Below are 19246 nucleotides of genomic sequence, written 5' to 3'. Positions count from 1 at the left end.
TCCTGGCCCTATATTCTCTGGTAAACTCAGTTTCTTCCCCCTCCCTTGGAGGTGCTGCAGCAGCTGCGACTCTGTCTCCTTCCATGAGTTCTGCGATTAGGATAGCCTTTGTTTTGTTGCTTGCTATCCTCCCTCTCGCTTCCAGTAACTCTTTTAGCGTGTCCCGTTTCAAGAGGGTATAATCTGTTTCCATTCAGTCCTTTTTAATTCCTGCTGAATGCCTCTTGCTGTGTAGTACGATCCCGTCGCTTGCCACCAATTGTAGCGGAGTAGAGGTATGATCCAAGGTAGCTCCGCTGGTAGACAGGAACAGCAATCCAAGACAGGTATCAAACGGGTAGCGTAGTCACAATCCCTTCCCTCCAAGAACTAGACGACACATAGCTTGGAGGTCAACTGTCAGCTTTATTCACACAATTTCTTTTATGGCTTTTTCCCATGCAAGGGATGTAACTCAAAACAACCAATCACCTTACAATCACCTCCCCTCCCTCTCCTCCCCTTAGATTAGCAGGTAAATTAATTAGTGGGAACCGAGTTTTCCCCAGTTTCTGAATGTCCCCTAAATACGGGGGGCACGATGATAAATGAGGGGTCCCCTGGTAGGTCTGCTCTGGGTGAGTAACATATTCAAATTTCACCCAGATCAGACCAGGGGTTCGGGAGTTACAGACATTTAAAGATTTGACCGACTGCAGGGACACAGTAGCCGAAAACAGCTCCATAGATTCTGGCCCTGTAGTCGGTCTACTTCACTGAATAGAAAGTGCCGAACAGCTCAGCCATCCGACCCCAATCTTTTGGTCGGATGAATCCCCTAGACTGGGGAATGCAAACTACCGAACGGCGGGCCGTTCGGCAGTTTGAATCATACGGTTTGGCGATCCTGGAGGTCTGAGCGGTGTCTGGGTAGTCGAGCGTCCGATTTTAGTTCCAGACGCTCGACGACCAAACACCGCTGTTCGGCAGTTAAGATGGCCGCCGCCACGTGGAGATTAGGCGAACGGCGGCCACCCACGGACCCAATAACGATATGTGCAACATTGTTTCTTTCTTAACAGGAGACACACGACCACAGCAGGGTGGTCTGGCATTCGGTACTTTTAATCGGTTCCCGAACCGGGTAAGTATATCGGGCTCGGGAACGATTACATTAACATGCTGGTACAACATACATTATATGCATGGACATATAGAGCTAAGGACAACTACATTGTAAATAAGAGTCTCTGGTGGCTGCTTCTGCCACAACCCCCATCATGGTATACCATTTGAAAAAGTAGACATCCCAGGGTATTCAAAATGGGGTATGCCCAGTCTTTTGTAGTAGCCACTTGTGCACAAACCCTAGCCAAATTTAGTGTTTTTTTTTTTTTTTGCATTTTTCACATAAAATCTGTACTTTCACTGATAATATTATTGTTAGTATATAGTTTACTGCCCTGAAACACTCCTAGTTCTGCTCTGTGAGGTCTCACGAACGCCATGGTACCCCCCATGTATAGGTTTTATGGGGTTTTGGAAAGTTTCAGGGTCATATATACGGCTTATCCATTTATGCTTTTTCACCTTGAAATTTGTCAGATTAGTTTGCAGTGTCCAGGCTGCCTTTGAGACCGTATGGCAGCCAAGAAATGAAAATTACCCCCATCATGGCATACCATTTGAAAAAGTAGACATCCCAGGGTATTCAAAATGGGGTATGCCCAGTCTTTTCTAGTAGCCACTTGGGCACAAACCCTAGCCAAATTTAGTGTTTGTTTTTTTTTTTTGCATTTTTCACATAAAATCTGTACTTTCACTGATAATATTATTGTTAGTATATAGTTTACTGCCCTGAAACACTCCTAGTTCTGCTCAGTGAGGTCTCACGAGCGCCATGGTACCCCCCATGTATAGGTTTTATGGGGTTTTGGAAAGTTTCAGGGTCATATATACGGCTTATCCATTTATGCTTTTTCACCTTGAAATTTGTCAGATTAGTTTGCAGTGTCCAGGCTGCCTTTGAGACCGTATGGCAGCCAAGAAATGAAAATTACCCCCATCATGGCATACCATTTGAAAAAGTAGACATCCCAGGGTATTCAAAATGGGGTATGCCCAGTCTTTTGTAGTAGCCGCTTGGGCACAAACCCTAGCCAAATTTAGTGTTTGTTTTTTTTTTTTTGCATTTTTCACATAAAAGGTCTCACGAGCGCCATGGTACCCCCCATGTATAGGTTTTATGGGGTTTTGGAAAGTTACACGGTCATATATACGGCTTATCCATTTAGGCTTTATTACATTGAAATTTGGCAAAGTGATTTTCTGGGCCTATATCGCATTTGAGAGAGCATGGCAGCCTGGGTAATAACATTTCCACTATTATGGCATACCATTTTCAAAAGTAGGCAACCCAGAGTATAAGAAATGGTGCATTGCAAGATGTTTGGTTTAACCACTTTATCAGAAATGAAGGGCCCACATAGGGGTTATAGCTTTATTTGTGCTTTTTCACGCACATGAACTCCATTTTCACAGGACATTTCATATTCCTGATATGAGTTATTGCAACAAAGCCTCACTATTTGTATTTAACATTGTCTCCTGAATGTAACAGTACCCCCATGTACTAGATTCTCTGTTTTGGGGGGGAAGTCATGGGGACAAAAATATTAGATGTCCTTTTCAAAGTTGGCAATTTAACAAAGTGAATTTCTGGGTCTATCTCGCCTTTGAGAGAGCATGGCAGCCTGGGTAATAACATTCCCACCGTTATGGCATACCATTTTCAAAAGAAGGCAACCCAGAGTATAACAAATGGCATAATTTGAGATGTTAGGTCTAGCCATTTTAACAGAAATGCTGGGCCCATGTAGCGATTTCTACTTTGATTTTTGTCTTTTTAATCAGATAAATAGCATTTTCACTGGAAATGTCATAATACAGATATTAGTTAGTGCACTAGAGACTTGGTATTTTGATTTAACACTGTCTTCTGAATATAACAGTACCCCCACATACTATTATTTCAGATTTTACTGATAAGTCACAGGGCGAAATATATTAGATGCCCTTTCAGCTTGTAAGTTTGCCAATATTATTTTCTGGGCCTATGTAGCTTTTCAGAGAGTATGGCAGCCTGGGTAATAACATTCCCACCGTTATGGCAAACCATTTTCAAAAGTAGGCACCCCAGAGTATAACAAATGGCATAATTTGAGATGTTAGGTCTAGCCATTTTAACAGAAATGCTGGGCCCATGTAGCGATTTCTACTTTGATTTTTGTCTTTTTAATCAGATAAATAGCATTTTCACTGGAAATGTCATAATCCTGATATTAGTTAGTGCACTAGAGACTTAGTATTTTGATTTAACACTGTCTTTTGAATAGAACAGTACCTACATGTACCATGTTTCCAGGTTTTTATTATATCACATGAATAGAACAGTACCCCACATACACTTTGATCTGAAGGCAGAGAGAGGCAGATAGATCTTTGATATCACATAGAGAGTCACTGTGCGAAAAGTTTGAGAAGTAAAAAAAAAAAGAAAAAAACAAACTATTTTTTGTAACCCTTTCAGTGCTAATCACAGCATTAACCCTGTGATCAGTTTTTTATTGGGAAGTCACATTTCAAGTACTACAAATGTAGTATTTTGAGTTGTTTGGTGTAGCCACTTTATGGCTAGCATAAACAGGGACAGGCCAAGGTCAGGGGAATCCAGAATTCAGAGTAGTCGGTAAAACAAGCCAATGGGTCGGTACAGGCAGCTAACAAAGCGTAGTCAGGACAAGCCGAGGTCAGAAATCCAGGTAAATCAAGCAAACAAACTGCCAAAGTCCCATACAGAGTGATTCAGAAATTCAGCTCTGTATGGTAGACTTTGAAACAGTCTGTTATGCAGAGGGCGGGTAGAGATGGGCAGGTTGGACAAAAATAAAAACTGGAGTCCTTTCGGACTCCTTTCTTGTAGCAAACACGGCACTTTTTTTGGGGAGCTTTTTTACTAGGGGTGGATGGGATTCGGGAAGGGAAGTGTTTGCCACAAAGTCTTTGGAGATCTCCTGATTCCAAAGTGGGATTGGGGGGCTGGGTAAATAACATACGGGACAAAATGCTTAATGTGAATTCGAGGAAAGGGCAGGGCCTACCTATGACCTCTTTTGTATAGAGGACATAGGCATTGAAAATTGCAATCTGGCTCACGTAGATTGCAATTTTCTTGTACCAGGTCCTAGTTTTTCGGTTCACCAGATAGGGCTGTATGCATTGGTCAGCCAAGTCTACTCCCCCCATAAACTTGCTGTAGTCTACAATGCACTTCGGCTTTTCCAGATGCTCAGTGCTACCTCTCACAGACACTGGCACTGTACTTTCGTCATGCATCGTAGACAGCATGTATACATCTTTCCTATCTCTGAAGCGAAGAGCAAGCAACTCATCCTGGCGGAGAGCTGAAGAGGAACCTCTACTGCTTCTGCCACTTGCCAGGGCTTGGGGGAAACCCCTGCGATTCTTCCTCACTGTGCCACAGGCTAGGGCAGGGGTAGGCAACCTTTTAGCAGCACTGTGCCGATACAGGATTGTGATGTCCTGTAGCGTGCCGGTCCTATTTTTTTTTTTTTAATCCAGGGGTGTATGCTGCCGTATTCTGCTTCTGTTATTTTTACTGTAATTGCTTTGTATCGTTGCATTTGTGCGTATAAGCAGGGCCGTCTTTAATAGTGACTGGACCCTGGGCAAAGCATTTGCTTGGGGCCCCCTGGACCCTGTCCCCCCTCCTCAGGCATGCAATCACGTCCTCCATCTCAACACAGTGGTGTACCAAAAGTAGAGAGGTGCAAGAATTTTTACGGGTCTCCCTGTTGCACGGGTGATTAAAAGGTAGATCCCCATCTGTCGTGCAACTCCAGAAATGCATTGACAGCTGGGGCTCTACCATTTACCCATGTTTGCAGGTCTGTATTTAGCACTAAGCAGTTTTTGTGTGTTTGAATGTAAACAGGTTTTTTATGGAATATGTTTGTATGTGGTGTTGGCGTGATTGCAAGCATGTATTTGTGTAGTGTTGGTTTTTGAATGCAGGGGTGTATTTACATATAATTTTGGTGTGTAACACAGACATATGTTTGTACGTAGTGTTGAAATTTGAATGCAGGGGTGTATTTGTGTGTAGTGTTAGTGTGTGAATGCTGAGATGTATGCACATATACACACACACACACAGATCTATACACACTGAAATGCGCACACACACACACACACAGATACACACACAGACATACTGACACACACTCACATACATGCTGACATACAAACATACTGACACACACACACACACACAGATATACTGACACACACAGACATACTGACACACAGACATGCTGACACACACACAGATATACTGACACACAAAGACACACACACACACAGACATACTAACACACACACACTGACAGACATACTGACACAGACATACACTTTAAAACCCACCCTCCAGTATCCTACCTTTCCTGCTGGTGGCTGAAGGTGTTGGGAGTTGGAGTCTAGAGCTCTCAGCCAGCCCCCCTCCAATCAGCCTACTCTTCTTTCCCGCGCGCTCCTCTCTTTGTGGGAGGAAATAGTGCATTTCTGTGTATATCTAGCAGTGTGGGTGGCTTCCAGTGGGGACTAGGCCGGCCACGGGAATGTTAAGGATAGGAGCTGCAACAGCAACTGTGAGCTGCTCTACTACAGTGTGGATTCCTATTCAGAAGTGCTGGGAGGAAGTGATCTGAGATTACTTCCTCTACATGCTGCAATGCATAAATTGAGGATTGTCCTTCACTACCTTTTCGGATTAGCAGATATCTGAAATTTTACTGGGACTCCTGATAGGCCAGAGCCTGTTTGGCTCTAGCAGCCTTGAGTGCCGTGCAAAGACACCTCGAGTGCCGTGCATGGCACTAGTGCCGTAGGTTGCCTACCCCTGGGCTAGGGTTTCAAAACAATATAAATTTTTAAATAATTCTATACTGGTATAATAATTGTCAACCCATAGCCTATATCCCTTATTCAACAAGGGAAGGATTAGATCCCAAACAATCTTGCCACTTGTACCCACAGAATCAGGGCATCCTGGTGGGTCAAGATGGCTATCCTTCCCCTGGTAAATGCGAAACGCCCATGTGTAACCAGTACAGGATTCACATAATTTATAAAATTTAACGCCATATCGGGACCGCTTCGATGGAATATATTGCTTAAATAGCAGTCGACCTTTAAATTTCATAAGGGACTCGTCAATTGAAATATCTTTATCGGGGACATAATTTTCAGAAAATTTGTCTGACAGGAGTTGAATAAAGGGCCGAATTTTATATAGCCTGTCAAACAGTGGGTCGTTTCTAGGGGGACACAGCGAGTTATCATTAAAATGAAGGAATCGCAGCAGTTGCAGGTAGCGATCCCTCAACATAACCTCAGGGAAAAGAGGTGTAGCCAGGATACGTTGCTTGCTCCAGTAGGACCTGATACTGGGCTTTTTTACAATACCCATCATTAGGGTTAAAGCCCAAAACCGCTTCATCTCTGCGACATCCGTGGGTCTCCACATATTCCTGCGACCATGATGGGACCCCGGATGTGCAGAGAGATACTGCATAGCAAACAAATTCGTTTGCTGAGCCATGAGCTCAAATATATCGTCTGACATAAAGAGCTCAAAAAAACGAATTGGCTCGCAGTCGTCCACTGTTACAGTGATGCCAGGTGTAACAGTGAACGGCGGTATTTCTGGGGCCATCATATTTGGAGGCACCCAGTCTCTGCCTGGCATTGGGCTTGCTGAGCGTCCTCTTGTGAGTGGTGGTGGGGCACCATCACTTGAGGTCTCACTCAGAGGCTCAATGTCAGAGGCAGTGATAGTGTCACTGTCTTGCAGAGTGTCACTATCACTGCCTGCCAGAATGGCATACGCCTCCTCGGCTGAGTAGCGACGTGCCATTCTAGGGGGACAAATTAATTAATTTATATACTAAAGTGGGTAATTAATTATCTACCTGCCTAACACCTACTACCCGCCCTCAAAAAATAATATAAATGTACTGATCACAGTATAGGCAGCTGCAATCAGTACACTGAAAGGGTTATTTTCAGATCTATAAAAATAACCCTAAAAAAAAGTCAGTCTGATCAGAGAGCCCTCTGATCACAGTGATCACTGATACAGTACTGTACAGCAGATAAACTGTACAGTATAGTGATCACGGCAGCGGGGAAAGGGTTAAGAGAGATATGGGTTGCTGCGACTGACACAAAGGGACACAAAAAAAATTAGAAATAATTTTTTTGACCCAAAAAAGTTTTTAAAACTGAAAGGGTTATTTTTTGATCTGTAAAAATAACCCTAAAAAAGGTCAGTCTGATCAGAGAGCCCTCTGATCACAGTGATCACTGATACAGTACTGTACAGCAGATATACTGTACAGTATAGTGATCACGGCAGCGGGGAAAGGGTAATGGAGATTTGGGTTGCTGCGACTGACACAAAGGATCAAAAAAAATTAGAAATAATTTTTTTTTGATCCAAAAAAAAAATAATAAATAAATACCCTAATCAGGTTGATCACAGTAATATGCTGTGATCAGCACTGAAAGGGTTAAATAAAATATAAATTTTAAAACTTTAAAAAAAAAATTAAACTTTCTTTTTCCACAGGAGCTGCAAAAACCACGATCTCTCTGCCTCTCTCTCTCAGATCGAAGTGAGGTGAGGAGAGGGGCAGAGACAATGTGTCAGCCAGTGATCTGAGATCATTGGCTGACACATACTAACAGTGATCACAGTGACTGGCTGTCACTGTGATCACCTCCTACAGATCGCGGTAATTGGCCACAGGGGGATGCCTGGGAGGTACAGGCATGCCCCCCACCGCGATCTGTAGGGGGCTAATGGCTGCAGGTACATGTGTCAGCCAATGGGCTGACACATAGTAACACTGATCGCACTGACAGGCTATGGCAGCCTGTCAGTGTGATCTGATTGCAGCCTGACAGTTCAGATCGCGGTCACTGACCCCAGGGGGGCTGCCTGGGGGGCCAGGCATGTCCCCCGACCGCGATCTGCTGCAGAAGAATGCGGCCGGCTCCATGTGTCAGCCGATTTCAAATCGGCTGACACATGGTAAATACCGATCGCAGTGACAGCCTGTCACTGCGATCAGAAGCTGCAGACCGCGGTCCCCAGGCACAGGGGGGCTGCCTGGGGGGCCAGGCATGTCCCCCGACCGCGATCTGCAGCGGCCATGTTCCGCCGGCCACGTGGGGCTGAAGACCGCCCAGGACGTACTATGCCGTCCTGCGGCGTTTAGAGCCGCCCAAATAAGGACGGCATAGTACGTCCTGCGGTCTTAAGGGGTTAAAAAACCAACTTATAGTGAAATAAACGATGAAGTTTGCAAAGGTGCGCTGTGTCTTTAAGACCAAATTTGTAAAGTGCCACAAGTGCAAAATATAACAAAGTGCAAAGTGATATAAAGTGCACTCAATGTGTACAGTGATAATACCATATAAGATATACTTATACGTACATATATTTGTGTCCTCTCCAATAGTAGTAAACATATGGAAGGGAGAGACACAGAAAAAACAACAATAGTGTAAACCTGTTTAACCCCTTAACGCCGTTATGGCGTGCTATGCCGTCACGGGTTAAGTGGGCTTTAACGCCGTTATGACGGCATAGCACGCCGTAACGGCTTGCAGCCCCAGGAGGTAAGTTATACTTACCTCCGCCGCGATCCGCTTCGGGAGGACTGCCTCACAGCCCAGGCAGCCCTCCCACGGCAAATGAGGCCCCCGGGGGCCATGTGATCGCTCTCAAAGAGCGATCACATGGCCCCCTATAGCTGGCTGTGGATATGCCAGCAGGGGGACTGTTTGAAATATCAGACAGTCCCCCTGCTGGTGGGAAGTATAAAAAAAAAAATAAAAGACAAGTGTAAAAATAAATTAAATATATTTTTATATATATATAATATGTATATATATTATATATATAATATATATACATATTATATATATGTAACGTCATACAAAGTGTATTTTAATATTAATATAAGTATATATATTAATATTACAATACACTTAGAATGACGTTACATATATATAATATGTATATATATATTATATATATAATAGATGTACATATATATATTATATATAAATACGTATAATTAAAATAATAAATAAATAAAATAATAAAATAAATAAATAAAATATTGAAACAAAATTTAATATAAATTATATATGCATATGTAATTTCATTCTAACTGTATTTTGTTATTAATATATATATATATCGGTAACAAAATACACTTAGAATGACATTCTATATATATCTATCTATATATAAAATACAAATAACCGCAAATATATATATATAGATAAATACATATAATTACATAAAAGATTACATTAGTATACACGTAGAATTTAAATACCTATAAATGCATATATATTAAAATTCTACATGTATATTTAAATAATCTTTTAACGTAATTATGTGATTTGATTAATTAAAATTTGATTGACATGCCTGACAACACAGGGAGAAAGTGCAGAGAATTTCATTTGCAAGCACTATATTTGACCCTGTAACTCTCCAAGACACCATAAAACCTGTACATAGGGGGTACTGTTTTACTCGGGAGACTTCGCTGAACTCAAATATTCGTGTTTCAAACTGGTAAATTGTATTACAACGATGATATTTTAAGTAAAAGTGACGTTTTTTGCATTTTTTACAAACGAACGGCACTTTTATGGACTATATTATTGTTGTAATATGTTTTACTGTTTTAAAACACTAATATTTGTGTTTAGTGAAGTCTCCCGAGAATAACAGTACCCCCCATATACAGGTTTTATGGTGTTTTGGAAAGTTAGAGAGTCACATATAAGGCTTGCATTTCATTTTTTTCACATTGAAATTTGCCAGATTGGTTATGTTGCCTTTGAGAGCGTATGGTAGCCCAGGAATGAGAATTACCCCCATGATGGCATACCATTTGCAAAAGTAGACAACCCGAGGTATTGCAAGTGGGGTATGTCCAGTCTTTCTTAGTAGCCACTTAGTCACAAACACTGGCCAAATATTCGTTTTTTGCTTTTTTCACACAAAAACAAATATGAACGCTAACTTTGGCCAGTGTTTGTGACTAAGTGGCTACTAAGAAAGACTGGACATACCCCACTTTCAATACCTTGGCTTGTCTACTTTTTCAAATGGTATGCCATTATGGGGGTAATTCTCATTCCTGGGCTACCACACCGTCTCAAAGGTAACATTACCAATCTGGCAAATTTCAATTTGAAAATGTAATGTTCTATATTTGACCCTGTAACTTTCCAAAACAACATAAAACCTGTTAATGGGGGGTACTGTTGTACTCGTGAGACATCGCTGATTACAAATATGTGCATTTTTTTGCAGTAAAACCTAACAGTATTATGACATTCACAGTTAAAATGTCAGACGGAAATGCAAATTTAAAAAAAAATCTTATTTTCTCACATTTTTTTTACTTTTATTCATAATAAATGATGTTCCATATATGAATAGTTAATGATAGATTAAAGCCCTGTTTCTCCTGAACAAAATGATATATAATAAGTGTGGGTGCATATAATTTGAAAGAAGGGAACTACGGGTGAACAGACATATAGCGCAAATTCCAGTTTTTGTTTACGTTTTGTTTTGATCAGAACGTGCACTATTGACTCCGTCCTGAAGGGGTTAAAAAACCAACTTATAGTGAAATAAACGATGAAGTTTGCACTCACAGAGATAGAGCAGAGAAAGCCTGCTCTAACTGTATCAGCTTCTTCAAATATTTCCTTAGGGAAAAGGACTGCACGGACAAAATATTCCAATTCACATATTTATTGCCCACCACAGCACAGGTACTTCACCTTCCTCTGTACAAAGTACACGATCAAATGTAACAAGCTGTTCACAAATAGGGGTGTCGACAAATCCCTCAGTTCCCAGCCGATACTGCCGCTAGTCCAGACTTCCGGACGGAGGAGTTACCAGTAGTGCGTAATGCGTGGTGTGTGGTCTGCGTGGTGACGCGTTTCACCGTGTTCACGGCTTCATCAGATCTGTCCGTTCACGTCCTCTCAAGTCTTATATACACGCCCCCATGGGTGTGTTCAGATTGCTAGCATAAGAAGTCTTTATTCCAATCTTGCAGCAACTGATTCATTATCACACTTGAAAAGTCCATATAACTTATAAATATGTGGAAAAAAACCTTTTAAAATACAACTTTATTCAAAAACATCTCTATTAAAAACTACTAGCTTAAAAATGTATAGTTAATACTAATATATCATGATATAATATTTACATATAAACCAATTTGCAAGGAAACACCTGTACATGAGGGGTACTGTTGTACTCGGGAGACTTCGCTGAACACAAATATTTGTGTTTCAAAACAGTAAAAAGTATTGCAGCAATAATATCGTCCGTGCAAGTGCTGTTTGTGCGTTAAAAAAATGCAAAAAACGTCACTTTTACTGGCGATATCATCGTTGTAATACATTTTACTGTTTTGAAACACTAATATTTGTGTTCAGCGAAGTCTCCCGAGTAAAACAGTACCCCCCATGTACAGGTTTTATGGTGTCTTGGAAAATTATAGGGTTAAATATGGTGCTAGCAAATTAAATTCCCTATACTTTCGGCATGGGTGGTCAGGCAGGTCCCGCTAATTGTAATTAATTAGGATACCTAATTATGTAAAATTATTACATAAATATATGTGTAGAATTAATATATGTATATATATACATATGTGTATATATACGTATAACTATATATATAATTTTTTTAAATATTTTTATTTGTAGGTATATATATATATATATATATATATATATAGTGATATATACGTATATATTTATGTATATAGATATATATATTATTTCGTTCTACGTGTATTTTGATATAAATATATATATATATATATTAATATCACAATACAGTTAGAACGAAATAAAATACTATATATTAAAACATCTATATATTTTTTATATTTTATTTTTAATTATTATTTTTTTTACGTATTTACATATTTATTTATTTTTATATTATTTATAAATATATATATATAACAATAATTATATATATATTTAATCAGTATCAGTCGACGTGTAATTTGATATTAATATATATATATAATTATATATTAATATTAAAATACACCTTGACAGTGTATGTGTGTGTATATATATATATATATATATATATATATATATATATATATATATATATATATATATATATATATATATATATATTTTTTTTTTTTTTACACTTTTAACATTATTTGATTTTATTTCCAGCCAGCAGGGGGACCAACTGTCATTACAGTTAGTCCCCCTGCTGGCAATGCCTGAGCCAGCTATCCCGGCCATGTGATTGTGAGGTCCTCTCAAGGACCTCACTCTCACATGGTCGGGGGGGACCGGAGGAGGAAGATCTAGATGTATAGCAAACTATGATGCAGGCTGGGAAGAAGCTAAAAAAATATTGGGCCGATTCTGGCCTTTATTGACACAGGACCCACACCTGAGAGACACCATTCCATCCAAGGTGTCCGTTACTGCCAGAAGAGGCAAAAATATTAAGGAAACGCTAGTACCCAGCCATCTCTCTACATCTAAGCCAACAGCGAGTAACAGTTGGATTAAAGTAAATGGCACGTATCAATGTGGGAGATGTGTAGCATGTTGTTTCATCGCTAAAGGATCAAAAACACGTACAGACTCCACTAACACCGTTGTAATCCCCATAAAACAGTTATTTAACTGTAAGACTTCAGGTGTGATCGATTTGCTGACATGCAATTGTCGCATTAAATATGTGGGCAAGACTATACGCCCATTCAAGAGACGGATAATGGAACATATCCATTAGGTGACCTCAAATAGAGACACCCCAGTCGCTAGGCGTGTCAGGTCTCACCATATGGACACACCTCAATGTATAAAATTTGCGGGAATTGAAAGGATTCAAATGGGTAGAAGAGGAGGAGATTTGGACCAGACCCTTAAAAGAAGGGAATGTTACTCGATCCATAAACTTGATACTCTATCACCCAAGGGTTTGAATGAGGGGTTTACGTTTACCCCCTTTATTGATTCATCATAATGAGTAAATATGTATATATATATATGTTGTTTTCTGCACCTATTCTTATTATTTTGTAAACACCAATGATGAATATAGGGATAAAGCATAATGGTACTGACATATACACCCAATCCTATATAACTCCTATTTACAGTGATGTTAAATTCATCTAAGAGAACATTAATAATGATAGGGTCAGTTAGTGATCCATGATACTAATTATGAATACATTTCAATCTTAAATGATCCACACACTGAGAGTATACAAAACAGACACCAGGCCAGTCACCACCATAGAGTGCTCTAACACTGAATACTATGGTTTTACATAGGGGCACTGATTATATGGTTGACAATATATCAAGGGGATTTATCCCTTTAAGAACATTAAAATACAATAAAATAATAATTTGCTACCTATAACCATAAATAGTAATCATGATACTATCCTTTTAAAGTCTCATACTGATTATTATGATGGAAAATCACATTATTTCATTATGTGAGCACATTCAGATCGATATCCAATTTTGGTATCAAAATTTTCTCTACTTATATACCCATCATTGGTCGGCATGCAACATACGAACATCTGGCTGTATATAAAGTGCCACATAGACACGGAGTAAACGAAAAATAGGTCCGCCTATAGGCACGCCCAAATGGGCGGTACTTAGGCGGGACGAGAACTCCATTCACGAAACCGGCTTCCAACATTAAGCCCGTCCCCAACAAAACGCCCAGGGCGGGCCAAAATGGAATAATCAGACGGACCTGTAACTACACAGGCTACCTCTGATTTTGGCGCGAGTGAAGCATACATGTCGGCATTTCGGATTGGATAAATGGGTTATACCACATGGTATAAAATGTTATCCGTTTAGTATCACATTCACCTTTGACAAAGGCGCTTCAGTAGCGCCGAAACGTGCGTTAGGTCTCATGCTTTTTTTTTTTATTTTAAACCACAGCACTGCTTTTTGTGCTCACTGGGTGTGGGGGAGAAAGATTTAGAGAAGTCTATGGAGCATTAGATTCATTTAGATGACAGAAGGATTCAAGTAGATACTTTAGAGCATAGAAGCTCACTGCTGCTATTAGAGACAGCTTGTTTTGTTTAACTGATGGATACATTTAACCACCTATGGCTGATGGATCATTGACACTCTTGGAGGTTTTAGCAAGGGACACTCTCTAAGTGTATCAGTTCATTAGCCAAGATGCCTATAGACCTATATTAGGTTTAAGTTATACTCTATAATAACGTAGGGTGAGCTAACTATAATTTAACATCTTGAGCTTTTGGTCTAACCTTTCAATTAAGGATATATTTACCTATTATTTGTGCACCATCACCAAGACTCAAGTACTATTGGTGCTAGTATAGACCATAGAGAAGAAATTCAATTACTGAGATCTAGCACATAGTATAACTATCTATCTCTAAATACAACTTGATATATGCATACTCCTACTCTTCTATAGACCAGGGTCTCACCTGTGTGTTTTTATTAGATGTGATAGGTTTTATGTAAGTTTCCTTTTTTTCTTGGGGAATTTATATTTATTTTTATATATATGTGCATCGCCCAGAGAACCCTTTCTCGTGCTCCCAGGCTTACTTTGCTAGGGATCACCTTCATTTTAAGTGTTTGATATACAGTCAAGGGTTACCCCCTATACAGGGTTCTGTGGGCACACTACAGATTCCGATAATCGGGAATCTTGCAATTCTATGCTTGTTCACATGTTCATATATCCTCTTATGTAATGGGCGAATCGTTCGCCCTACATACTGAAGGCCACATGGACATATTAACAAATAAATCAAATTTTTACTAAAACATGTAATAAAATCTTTTATAAAAAACTCAGCCTCATTTGTTTTACTTTTAAACTTACTAATGCCTTTTAAAGTGGCATTCCTACTGCATCTACAACCTGCACATTTGTTACATGAGTAGAACCCTTTTTTGTTGTCTAAAAAAAGGTTGGGAATTTCCTTTTTAGGGTGGTTAAAAGTTAAAATACGTTTAAAATTAGGCGCTCCTCTAAAAGTAATAAAAGGCTTCTCTGGAATTATCTTTTTGAGTTCATTGTCTTTCTTTATAACATGCCAGTGTTTATTCATAATAGATCTTACTTTATTACAACCGTGATTAAAATCAAAGACCAGGAGTAATAGCGCTTCTTTCTCCTTATTTAAATTTTCTGTATTCCTTTGTTTACTCAATAAATGGCTAGGTTCTAAATTAATTACTTCATTATATGCTTTTTTTAAATGCAAGGAAAGGTTTTTTTACTGTAAGAACAATCGGGATGTGGAATTCTCTGCCTGAAGAAGTGGTTTTATCGGAGTCCATACAGATGTTCAAACAGCTACTAGATGCATACTTGCAAAAACAGAATATTCAAGGATATAATCTTTCAATGTAGGGTAATAACTGCTTGATCCAAGGATAAATCTGACTGCCATTCTGGGGTCAAGAAGGAATTCTTTTTCCTAGCTTGTTGCAAAATTGGAAGCGCTTCAAACTGTTTTTTTTTTTTGCCTTCTTTTGGATCAACAGCAAAAAACAAATGTGAGGAAGGCTGAACTTGATGGACGCAAGTCTCTTTTCAGCTATGTAACTATTCCTTATTGAGACATACTTTTTTAAAATGTGATCGTTTTTATATGATTAGAGGAGGTTTAGTAAATAAGAAGTGGATTTTTAAGTTCTGTTTCTTTAAATGTGTTTCCTTGCAAATATTATATCATGATATATTAGTATTAACTATACATTTTTAAGCTAGTAGTTTTAGAGATGTTTTTGAATAAAGTTGTATTTAAAAGGTTTTTTTCCACATATTTATAAGTTATATGGACTTTTCAAGTGTGATAATGAATCAGTTGCTGCAAGATTGGAATAAAGACTTCTTATGCTAGCAATCTGAACACACCCATGGGGGCGTGTATATAAGACTTGAGAGGACGTGAACGGACAGATCTGATGAAGCCGTGAACACGGTGAAACGCGTCACCACGCAGACCACACACCACGCATTACGCACTACTGGTAACTCCTCCGTCCGGAAGTCTGGACTAGCGGCAGTATCGGCTGGGAACTGAGGGATTTGTCGACACCCCTATTTGTGAACAGCTTGTTACATTTGATCGTGTACTTTGTACAGAGGAAGGTGAAGTACCTGTGCTGTGGTGGGCAATAAATATGTGAATTGGAATATTTTGTCCGTGCAGTCCTTTTCCCTACGGGAATATTTGAAGAAGCTGATACAGTTAGAGCAGGCTTTCTCTGCTCTATCTTTGTGAGTGCAAACTTCATCGTTTATTTCACTATAAGTTGGTTTTTTAAACAGGTTTACACTATTGTTGTTTTTTCTGTGTCTCTCCCTTCCATATGTTTACTACTATTGGAGAGGACACAAATATATGTACGTATAAGTATATCTTATATGGTATTATCACTGTACACATTGAGTGCACTTTATATCACTTTGCACTTTGTTATATTTTGCACTTGTGGCACTTTACAAATTTGGTCTTAAAGACACAGCGCACCTTTATTCTGAGAGTTCTAAAGTCATAATCACAGATTGTAGAGGTTCGACTTGAAAAGATCTCTATTATTTAACCAATCAATTATTGCAGTGGGAATTCTCCACCGATTAGCGAGGGGAGTTTCTACCTAACATGCAGAAGAAATTGTAGAGACTGTTTAAACAAAAATGGCTTCTAGTCCTGTAGGCCTCAACTTTCCTGGACCATGCAGCAGCTATCCAGGAAGAATATCCTAGGACTGAAATGGTAGATAATAAAAATCCCACCAGGATTCCCGGTGAGTCCAAACATGCAAACAATCAGTGGCCACCGCACGTGACTTGTATAACAATATCTGTGTGATCCATGTAAAAGATAATAAGCCAAATAACTTTTTTTTTACGGCTTACCAGTGTGTAAGAACCGTTCAGATCTCACACTGTGTACCGGGTGTTTGATGATATAAGTGAATGATATCTGCTCTACAACCAAACACATTGCTGATTAAACATCGTCTCACCCAAGGAGATGAGGGGGTGGTGACTCTCCGTCACTTCCTTGTAAGTTTCCTTTTTCCCTTTTAAATACTTCCAAACCTACAAGAAATAACAGACAGTGAGATCCCAACATCTTTATCCAGTCACCATCCAGACACATCCCTTGGTTTTACTCTATGATGTCCCATTCCCAGCAGCCTCACCTCTCCAGTCAGCAGGTGGATGATCTGATTGGTCAGTTCCAGGATGTTCTGCTCATTGTTTCCCTCATGTATCAGTGAGTGAGGTGGACACACCGTGCTGGAGCTCTGGGTCTTGCAGGATCCTCTTAACACACAGGGACTGCTTCTCTGTATTATAGGATCATCAGATCTCTTCACAACAATGTAATCCTACACATAAAGAAACATGTATTAAAATATCTCTCCTATAAGCCTATACTTCACTCGTTACACAGAACGTCACTTTGTTACCTTGGAGTTATTTATAAAGCGGTTTCACTATCTTTTTCCTGGAAGGAGAATCACATTAATCCTGCTAGTATGTGCTTCTACCACCCACCTCTGTCACTGCTACCCCTGTCTGTGTGTGCGATGCCGGCCTTCTCCATCATAAAGTCCTGTATAGTGCACAGGGCTGAGAAATGCTATTCTAGGGCTACCTGTTTATAATCAGGTCTTATCACAATACCCACATTTATACCGTGACCAAACTTTAACACCAACAGAAAAGAAATCCAGAAATCTCAGTATTGCAATCCAGCACCGCTAATGACCCACAATCTTATATGTTTTATTTCTACATTCACACAGGGTCTACCTGGCTACTATAATAGATTTTTTAATCTCATGTTTATTAAATATATACCCAGTATCTACTGCACAAATATATCCATAATAAGGCTCAGAATATCCATGTTAAAGCACAGGATAAAAGTGTGTAGTTGCCGTGACATTCCCAGAATCCCTCACCTCTCCAGTCAGCAGGTAGTTGACCTCCAGGGTCAGATCCAGGAACCTCTCGGTCATCTGATTCCTGTTTGTATTTGTCATCATTAAGCCAATCAGGCAGCCTGAGAACAGGCTCTGGGGTTGTGGACAGGAATTAGAATATTCGGTCAATCTGAAAATAGAGATAAAATGAATTTCAATTTACACTTTAAATAGATAAAGACAGACAATAAAATTACTGAACATAAAACATGGCTATATATTTACCCCATACATTATATACACAGTATTTACAGGGGGTGTATATTTACCCCCATACATTATATACACAGTATATACAGGGGGTGTATATTTACCCCATACATTATATACACAGTATATACAGGGGGTGTATATTTCCCCCATACATTATATAAACAGTATATACAGGGGGTGTATATTTACCCCATACATTATATACACAGTGCATACAGGGGGTGTATATTTACCCCATACATTATATACACAGTGCATACAGGGGGTGTATATTTACCCCATACATTATATACACAGTATATACAGGGGGTGTATATTTACCCCATACATTATATACACAGTATATACAGGGGGGGTATATTTACCCCATACATTATATACACAGTATATACAGGGGGTGTATATTTACCCCATACATTATATACACAGTATATACAGGGGTGTATATTTACCCCATACATTATATACACAGTATATACAGGCGGTGTCTATTTACCCCATACATTATATACACAGTATATACAGAGGGGGTATATTTACCCCATACATTATATACACAGTATATACAGGGGTGTGTATATTTACCCCATACATTATATACACAGTATATACAGGGGGTGTATATTTACCCCATACATTATATACACAGTATATACATGGGGTGTATATTTACCCCATACATTATATACACAGTATATACAGGGGGTGTATATTTACCCCATACATTATATACACAGTATATACAGGGGGTGTATATTTACCCCATACATTATATACACAGTATATACAGGGGGTGTATATTTACCCCCATACATTATATACACAGTATATA

At 39.3% G+C, this 19246-nt stretch overlaps 1 protein-coding gene across 1 annotated transcript in view; it reads right to left on the bottom strand.

Moving 5' to 3' along the window:
• The window catches only part of LOC134575215 (oocyte zinc finger protein XlCOF7.1-like), a 30709-nt gene extending 12388 nt beyond the window's left edge, over nucleotides 1-18321 (bottom strand). The window contains exons 1-3 of the mRNA XM_063434469.1: nucleotides 18181-18321; nucleotides 17413-17601; nucleotides 17233-17308 (exon numbers count right to left, since the gene is read on the bottom strand). Of these exons, the coding sequence (XP_063290539.1) occupies nucleotides 17233-17308; nucleotides 17413-17601; nucleotides 18181-18264 (349 nt within the window). The 5' untranslated portion in view covers nucleotides 18265-18321. The remainder of the gene's footprint in view (nucleotides 1-17232; nucleotides 17309-17412; nucleotides 17602-18180) is intronic.
• Nucleotides 18322-19246: the final 925 nt, after the last annotated feature.

The sequence above is a fragment of the Pelobates fuscus genome, chromosome 10, assembly GCF_036172605.1.
Source record: "Pelobates fuscus isolate aPelFus1 chromosome 10, aPelFus1.pri, whole genome shotgun sequence".
Classification (NCBI taxonomy): domain Eukaryota; kingdom Metazoa; phylum Chordata; class Amphibia; order Anura; family Pelobatidae; genus Pelobates; species Pelobates fuscus.
This window is presented reverse-complemented; position numbering and strand designations above follow the sequence as displayed.